The 8,165-nt window shown below is 62.9% G+C and overlaps 2 protein-coding genes across 2 annotated transcripts; one reads left to right on the top strand and one right to left on the bottom strand.

The window, feature by feature from the left end:
• Positions 1-2,115: 2,115 nt before the first annotated feature.
• Positions 2,116-4,695, top strand: LOC138099655 (la-related protein 6-like). Its single transcript, XM_068997047.1, has 4 exons — positions 2,116-2,258; positions 2,398-2,574; positions 2,818-3,016; positions 3,467-4,695. The coding sequence occupies exons 2-4, from the start codon at positions 2,405-2,407 to the stop codon at positions 4,382-4,384; spliced, it is 1,287 nt and encodes a 428-aa protein (XP_068853148.1). The 5' UTR covers positions 2,116-2,258; positions 2,398-2,404; the 3' UTR covers positions 4,385-4,695.
• Positions 4,696-5,831: 1,136 nt separating this feature from the next.
• On the bottom strand, positions 5,832-7,844 carry IFI30 (IFI30 lysosomal thiol reductase). Its single transcript, XM_068996983.1, has 7 exons — positions 7,616-7,844; positions 6,741-6,920; positions 6,589-6,663; positions 6,419-6,514; positions 6,187-6,339; positions 6,036-6,104; positions 5,832-5,951 (listed from the first exon to the last, which is right to left on the bottom strand). Exons 1-7 carry the CDS (start codon positions 7,745-7,747, stop codon positions 5,886-5,888), a joined length of 771 nt encoding a protein of 256 aa, XP_068853084.1. The 5' UTR covers positions 7,748-7,844; the 3' UTR covers positions 5,832-5,885.
• Between the last annotated feature and the right edge of the window lie 321 nt (positions 7,845-8,165).

An 8,165-nucleotide genomic window follows, 5' to 3' on the forward strand; every position in this document is an offset into this window, starting at 1 on the left:
AATCCCCAGCTAAACCCGAACAGCAGTAAACATGTACCCAATGCTCAGGCCTGCACAAGGAGTGTCGTGGTCCCATTTCTTCTGTGATCCCTGAGAGGTGCCAAGAGATGCTGCAGCAGCCTCAGGGGGATGCAGGAGCTGCCCAGGGCAGAGCAATTAAAGCAGTTTTGGGCAGGGATCCGGGGTCTGCAGGAAGGCAGATTCCCCCTGGAGCAGCAGCTGTTGTGTAGGGATAACCCCTGTCACAGCCAAGCTCTCAGAGGAGATGAGAGGCTGAAGGATCAGGCTGAGCACAGGGCCACAGAAGGATTTTCTAATTAAGCTTCCAGACTAATTGAGAGCATGGGAGCAGTGAGGATGGGAGGGATGTGACAAGTGCTGGGTCATTCCTGCTCTGACCCCTCAGAAGAAGGTTTATCCTCAGCCTCTTGTCCCTGTGCCTTTGCTTTACTCTCCCTCTGGATTACGCCTGGTCTGGCTGGAGCAGATGGAGCCTCTTCCTTTGGGAATCTTGGGTCTGGAAGCAGGGGGTTGTTTCCCTCAGGGGAGCTTGGCAGCACCTCCTGACCCTGAGGAAATCTGCTTCTCAGCACAAAGCAAACACAGCTCAAAATCCTCCAGTCAGTACCTACACCCCCCACGCTCAGCCTGCCTCTGCCTCCACCACCCCTCCCAGGTGGGCAAATCCTGCAGAGATTTCAGCACAAGCATCCCAGGACTTTGTCTTCCATCTCTTCCCAGCCAGCAGAGAACACCAGGAGGTGGCAGAAGGGGAGATGGCCGGGGTGGGGGGTGACTCCACGCCCAGGGAAATCAGAGGGGTACAACATTCCAGGGGCTGTTGGACATTGCCAGTCCCTGTGGCTCATCCCAGAAGGGCAACCTTGGGGCTGGGCAGGGTGGCACAGCTCAGGGATTCCTTGGGAGCAGCCCTGCATGGCTGGGGCAGGGGCTTGGGCAGGGGACACTGCCGTGCCACCAGTCTGGGGACAGCCAGGACATCTTGGAGAGCTTCAATCTGTGCGTGGCTGCCAGGAAGCCAGGGGGGGATGAGCCCTGGACTTGCCTCCTGCTTGTCCCCTAGGGAATGTGTCCCCTGGCTGGGATGTCTTTGGGGTCATGGTCAGGCACTGGCACTCCTGGATTGTCCCCACATTGTCAGAGAACAGGCACCCACGTCTAGGAAGCCTCCCTGGGACACAGGGACTTGCAAGGAGAAATGAGAGAAAGTTCTCAAAATGAACCAACGCAAAAATACGGATTTGCAAACAGGGGCCAGAGTAACCTTCTGTTGTTTGCTTGCACCTTCTGTCATTCTGTCTGAAACAGCATCTCCTCTTGTGCCAGTGGAGCCCATGTGGCCACAGGGCACGGGAACATCAGCCAAACCCTGCCTGGGCTGGCAGGAGAGGCTCAGGCGGGCTCCCAGCATCAGCCCTTCCAGCAGCAGCTCCAGTTTCCATCCAGCTCCACGGCCCCCCATGCCCTGGCATCGTCCCCAGCCCAGTGTCACCCCCTACCTGCCCCTGTCCCCATCCCTCTGTGTCCTCACCTTCCCCACACGGGGCTCAGGCCACGGGGATGTTTCATTCCAGGCCCTTCCCCATGGAGCTAGGGGCCATCCTGCCCCCCTTGCCCTGCCCTGCCCTGGCCTCCACCCCGTCCCTGCTCCCTCACTGGCCTGGGAGATGCTTCTGCAGGGACAAGGACCTTTCCCTGCTGCTCTGGAAGCACTGAGAGCCCAAAGGATTCCCTGGATAGAAGCTTCCCTCCCCCTCACACACAGCACAGACCGAGAGGCCTCGTGGCTGCCATTCACTGCCCCCCCGGGTACCAGAGGGGCCAAGTTCTGCTGGCCCTGCCCTGCTCTGCCCTGCCCGGTCCCGGGCCTGGCTCTGCAGCCAAGGCAGGAGGAGCCTGGCTGGTCCCTGGGCTCAGCTGGGGCAGTTTGACCACAAACAGGTTTCACCTGGAGCAGGCAATCTGGAGGCAGGTCCACAACCACCCCTGCAGTTCCTTCAGGGTGTGTTTATAAACCCACACCCCCCCCCTCAGCCCAGGGGCTTTCTCTCTCTCCTTCCTTTTTTTTTGGTTTTTGTTTTTGTTTGGTTTTTTTTTGTTTTTTGTTTTTTGGGGGTTTTTTTGCCTTTGTGTTTTGGGAGCCTCAGTTTGGAGCTGGGGGGAATTTGGGAATTGCTGCCTCAGGGTCTCTGGGATGTGCTGCTAGAACTTTCCACCCTTCCAGTGCTACCAAGCAGGTAAGGACACAACACCCAGCTCCTCCACTGCCCTGCCCTGGGCTGGCTTTGGGGGCTGCAGCCCAGAGCGGGGCTCTGCCCCAGGGCTGGAGGTGGCCGGGGCATCCCAGCCCTGTCCTTGTCCTGTGTTGTGTCCCAGGTGAAGGATGATGTCTTCACACAGCTCTGGAGTGGCCTTGGAGCTCGATGCCCAGCCCAGCTGTGGCACTCCAGTGCCTGTACCGAGGAATCCCTTCCTGGCACGGCCTCTCCCTCCCCCATGGAGCTGCTCGCTCACCCTGCTCGGCCAGGAGGACATCGTGGAGAGCTACAATGGGTACGTGGCTGCCAGGAGAGGCTGAGCCCCGCTCCTTCCATGTGTTCATCCCCCAGGGAACGTGTCCCTTGTCCGGGATGTGTTTGCTTCAGGTCTGGCTCTCCTGGGAGGCTCCCAAGGCTGGTGTTGTTCCCTGTACCCAGGACAAGGCTGGTGGCAGCCCTGGCTGTCCATGGTGTCTGTGCTGTCCCACCCTTGTGGCCCGGGCTCCAGCTCACCCCTGTGTCCCCACTGCTGTGCCAGGAGCTCCTGTGAGCTGGGGGTGGCTCTGCTGGACTGCAGCTGCTCGGCCCCCGACCCGCAGCTGGTGCGCAGGATCGTGGCCCAGGTGGAGTTCTACCTGTCCGACGAGAACCTGGCCAAGGACGCCTTCCTCCTCAAGCACGTCCAGAAGAACAAGCTGGGCTTTGTCAGCATCAAACTGCTGACATCCTTCAAGAAGGTGGGTCCTGGGTGTGCGGGGCTGCTCCGGCTGCCTCCCGTGGGTGGGTGGGGAGCTCCAGGCTGTGTCCTGGTGATGCAGAGCTGGGCTCTGCCCTCAGTACCCTGCAGCAGCTCTGCTCCTACAGAGGGTGGCTGGGGGATTCCAGGGCTGGATTCACCTCTTCTACCCATGCTTCCCCCAGACTGCTTTGGAAGGGATCAACCCTTAACCAAAAAATCCCAGGGAAGTGCTGGTGGTTTGGCTCAGGGGGAAGTTGTGGCTTCTTGCCACAGCCTGGGGGACACCAGGGACCGTCTGCAGATCCCAAAGCTGCTCCCGTAGAAGGGGGATATTGCCTTGGGGGATATTGGATGGGTCGCAGCCTGCCCGGAGGGTGGGTTTAGGGTGGTCCCTGCCTGGGGAGAGCGGGGGATGCAGCCTGATGGGGATTCCACCCTCTCTCCACAGGTGAAATACCTGACCCGGGACTGGCGCCTCACCCTCTACGCCCTCAAGTTCTCGGCGCTGCTGGAGGTGAACAAGGAGGGCACCAAAGTGAGGCGGCGGCTCCCGGTCCCCGAGTACCTGCTGAGCGTCCCCCCCAGCAAACTGCTGCTGGCCTGGGAGCTGCAGCCCCTCGAGCAGGACCTGCCGCTGCAGAAGAACTTCCTGGAGACCATCACGAGGATGTTCAGCCCCTTCGGCGCCATCGCCTCCATCCGCATCCTGCGGCCGGGCCGCAAGCTGCCCTCGGATGTCCGCAGATACTCGTCGCGCTTCCCCGAGCTGCTGAGCCGCTGCTGTGCCCTGGTGGAGTACGAGAGCCTGGAGAGCGCCCGCAGCGCCTTCGAGAGCCTCGGGCACCGCGACTGGCACAGCATCAGGGTGGTGCGGCTCTGCGGGAAGGGGGGCACGAAGAAAGCCGGGGAGGAGCGGGCGGGCTGGAAGGTGCCGGCGGCAGCCCTGACCTTCCCCCGCAGCCTCGAGGAGTCCCTGCCCAGCAGCTCCCCGGAGTCGGATGATGCCTCAGGGTCGCTGTCCCTCCTCCTGAACAACGACCTGGCGGCACCGACCTGGCCTGGCAGCGACTTCAAGCCTGGAAATCCCAACGCCTTCACCGGATCGCTCCTCACCGGCAAAGGCTTCCCTGCGCTCGGGATGGGCTTGGGCTGCTCCGGCACCGAGAGCCCCCGGGGGTCCTGGACACCGTGGGGCAGCGGCCTCTGTCCTGCTGCCGAAGCTGCTCCCGGCGATGCCCTGGCAGCACAGTGGGTGTCCGAGCCCCTCGGCCTGTGGGACGGGGTCCTGCGCCTGCCCCACAGCCCCGGGGGCACCAAGGGCTTCGGCAGCACCTTCGGGAGAGGAGAGCTCGTCCTCCGTCGCTGAGACTCCTTCAGATTCGGGGGTAGGGTTTATTATTTTCTTTCTTTTCCCTTCTTCTCTCGAGCAGAAGAATCTCCTATGGCCCTGAGAGCTGTGGGCAGTGGCAGTGCAGCTGATCCAGGGGCAGAAGTTTTGGGGCAAGGACGATGCTCGAGGCCGATGCTGAGCAGGAGCTGTGCCGTGCTGTGCTCATGCCAGTGGGACTGTGCTTGCTCAGGGCCCAGAGCTGGGTTTGGGGTCCAGGTTTTGGATGAGAAATGGACAATAAAGAGAGATGAAGTTTCCAGGCACTCTCTTGTTGGTGCTGTGATTTATTTTTTTTTCCCCATCTTTCCAGCGTTCTTGTTGCTGCCTGAGGTGCAGCCAGACAAGGGAAGGAGGATCCCTGCCTGCCTGCAGCTGCCCCCCTCGCTGTTCTTGGGGTGGTGGGGGCACTGAGGGATGCCCAGGACAGGTGGCACAGGTTGGCTGAGCCTGAGACAGGAGCCATGGCTGTGGTGGCAGGGCCATGGTTCCTCCTGGCTGCTCAAAGCATCTCCCTGGATGGAATGTGGGGGTTTCCTGAGTCCCTCCTGCTCCCACAGGATCCTCTGGGAAAGGGCTAAGGGGGGCTACAGGTGGCTCTCAGGGGTCTGTCAGTGCAAGTGCCCTTGGTCTGTAGCCAGAGCTGGGATCTTCTTAAGATCAGTTTGATGGGGTGGGATGAGTCCCAGGCCTGCAGAGCTGGGATGGAGGATTCAGGTGGGAAGGGCTGGGGAGGGGGTGGGGTCACACCTGGTGTGAGGAGAGGTTTGAGGGCACAGCCCCTGCAGTCGTGGGTGATGTGGTTGGGAGCCTCTGGGTGAGGATGAGGGGGATGGAAAACAAAGCAGGTGGGTGCTGGTGCCCATCACCCAGCCAGGACCCAGAACTGAGGACCTGTTCTATAGGCAGGGAGGAGAATTCTCTGGGTCAGGAGTTCTTGTCCTCGTGGTGGATTTCAGTTTCCCAGACCCCAGCTGGGCATGGCCTCCTGTTGGGGTGAGCAGGTCTGGGAAATTCCTGAAGTCTCTGGGAGAGAACTTCTTGTCACAAGTGCTCAGGGAGCCACCAGGAAAGACACAGTCCTAAACCTGCTGGTTGGGAATGGAGAAGGACTGGTGGGAACTGGGATGGTCTTGGCCCCAGTGCTGCTGAAATGGTTGAGTTTAATGCTGTCAGTGCGAGGAGAAAGACAGACACCAGAGCTGCTCTCCAAGACTTGGAGAGAGAAAATGTTCTGCTCCTCCGTGAGGTGCTCAGCAGAGTTCCCTGGGAATCTTCAAGGGGGTTCTTTGTGAATCTCTGGAGCATTCCTGGGCCTCGAGGCCAGTCCCATTGTCCGAGTGCCCAGCTCTCTCTCCCCTTCCCACTGTGGCAGGGCAAAACCACCCCCTCCCTGCTCCCCCCAACACCACTCCAGATCCTGGTGTTTTTCAAAAAAATATCCTTTTTATTGGCCTCTCTCTCGGTGCTCCCACCTCCCTCAGCGCCTGCAGCCAGCCGGGATCTTCGGGGCCTTTGAGCCCCCACAGGCTTCGGGCTTCTCCCCCTGCCAGAGAGCAGCCAGTAGAGCCCCAGCAGGGATGGGGAGGTGTCCCCAAGCCCTGCTGTCCCCCCAGATCTCCTGTCCCACCTGGTAGAGCTGGCAAACCAGCCCCAGCAGCGAGGCCTGCGCCTGTGCCTGCAGCTCGTTCGTGTGCTTCTGTGGGGGGATACAGGGCCAGTCAGGGGGGTCCCCACGGTGCCCCAGCCCTACCTGGTACCCTGCTTCCCCCCTGCCATACCCCATTGACGGTGATCCAGGGCACGTACTGGTGCGGGGGGTCCAGGGCCTCGGTGAGTTGGGCGTTGCGGTGCATCAGGGCCACCCCCGTGTCCCCCTGCACGCAGGCGGCGATGCGGCCGCTGTCCAGCTCCGGGGCGTAGATCTGCAGGCACTGCCGGGGGCAGGGGGGCGGTCAGGGGGACAGGGATGTCCCCCAGGGTGGGGTGTGAGGGGCGGGGAGGGGGACATACAGCCTCCAGGTTCTTGGTGACGGAGCTGCCCGACTCCAGGCAGAAGATGACGGGGAAGTAGGTGCTGAAGTTCTTGGCCTCGTGCATCAGACAGGCCTAGGGGGACAGGGCGGGTGGTGAGGGGCCGCTGGACACCCCTGTGCCAGCACTGTGGGAACAGGGACCGTCACCTCGATCATGTTGCCCAAACATTCCTCGGGGCCGTGCTGGCACTGGAAGTCCAACTTCCCGCTGACGTTCCTCTCCTGCGGGTCCAACTGGTCAGAGCGGGGCCAGCGGCACCGGGGCGAGCGCCCACGGCACTGGGAGGGCCGGCTCCTACCTGGGCGTTGCCATAGGGCACCAGGGTGATGTCGAGCATCTCTTCGGGCAGCAGCAGCCAGGTGGAGAAGAGCTCCATGACCAGGAACTCGCGGCACGCCGGGCACAGGCTCTCATAGTACAGGCCCAGCTCCACGGGCGCGGCCGCGGGGCGTGGGAGGCTGGGGCAGCTGCTCTCCACCTGCACACGGGAACGTTTCGGGGTGCACGGGGGGGATACGGCTGCAGCCCCCCATCCCAGTATCTGTAGGGATGGGGCAAAGCTCCCGGGATGCAGGGAAGAAGGGGGATGAGGGTGCGCAGGGCTAGAGGGAAGTGAGAGTGGCCAGGGCCTTTCTGCTGCCTCAGGATGCTGTGTGTGGCTGACACCCAGCACTGGGGCTTTCCACGAGAACTTCCCCAAAATATTTTAGAGGAAAACAAATTTAGACCAGGATGTGCCTGGGTGGGCCCACCACCCACTGCCAGGGGGAAGCTGCAGCCCCGTGGGGCTCACAGGGCGCTGGCACCGCCCGGGGCTGTTTGGGGCAGAGCAAGCTGAAAAGCGGTTTTACACTTAAAAAAAGCAGAAGTGCCAGCGGCAGCTGCGGAGGGGCCGGGGTCAGGGTCCGGCTGGACCGCAGCCATTCCCCAGGGATGCTGGGGAATGCCCGTAGTGCCCGTGTGGCACCGGAGGCTCTGAGCGTCCCTGCGGATGTGCCAGCCTGTGCCTCAGCGGTGCTCGCAGCTGGCCCTTGCTCCGTGCATCGTGGCCAGGCGATGCCCCAACCCTGTCCCCGCGTCCCCCGTCCCTGCTGCCGGGCAGGCGGGAGGTGTCCCCGCGAGCCGGGTGACCCTGCCCGTGTCCCCAGCCCCGGCAGCAGCAGCGGCTCTGACCTGGCAGGCGACGGCGGCGTCCCGCGAGCTGCACCAGCGGTGGGCAGGGTAATCACAGCCGGGGGCCACCCCGAGTCCCGGGGCCACCAGGGCCACCAGCGCCAGGACGGCCAGCGGCACCGTGGGGGCCATGAGGACTCCGGGGTGACGCGGAAATGAGCTCGTCCCAGCGGGGACTTTTAAAGCTCGGCCGCGCCCGCCTCCATGCGCCCTTCCAGCCCTTCCTGCCGCCCCAGCGGCCGCCTCCCGTGACGCCGCCGGCCCACGTGGGGCCGCCCGGCTCCGGCCACCGAGTCCCCGCTGTCCCCTGACCCGGAGCTCTGGGCTCACGGCCCCGCCCGCAGCCGCCGCTTCCCCGCAGGTTGTGGCAGGTCCGGGAGCGAAAGCCAGCCTGGAGCAGCCACGCGTGGAGTTCCCCGAGATGGGACACGGGGCTGGCTCCCGGCAGAGCCCCCGGGGCTGCGGGAAGGGGGTGCAGCCCAAGCCATCCCGAGCTCAGTTTTGGGGCCGAGTGAGAGGAACCTCGTAGTTTCCCCGTGTGTGGCCGCTG

Source organism: Aphelocoma coerulescens, chromosome 28, assembly GCF_041296385.1.
Source record: "Aphelocoma coerulescens isolate FSJ_1873_10779 chromosome 28, UR_Acoe_1.0, whole genome shotgun sequence".
Classification (NCBI taxonomy): Eukaryota; Metazoa; Chordata; class Aves; order Passeriformes; family Corvidae; genus Aphelocoma; species Aphelocoma coerulescens.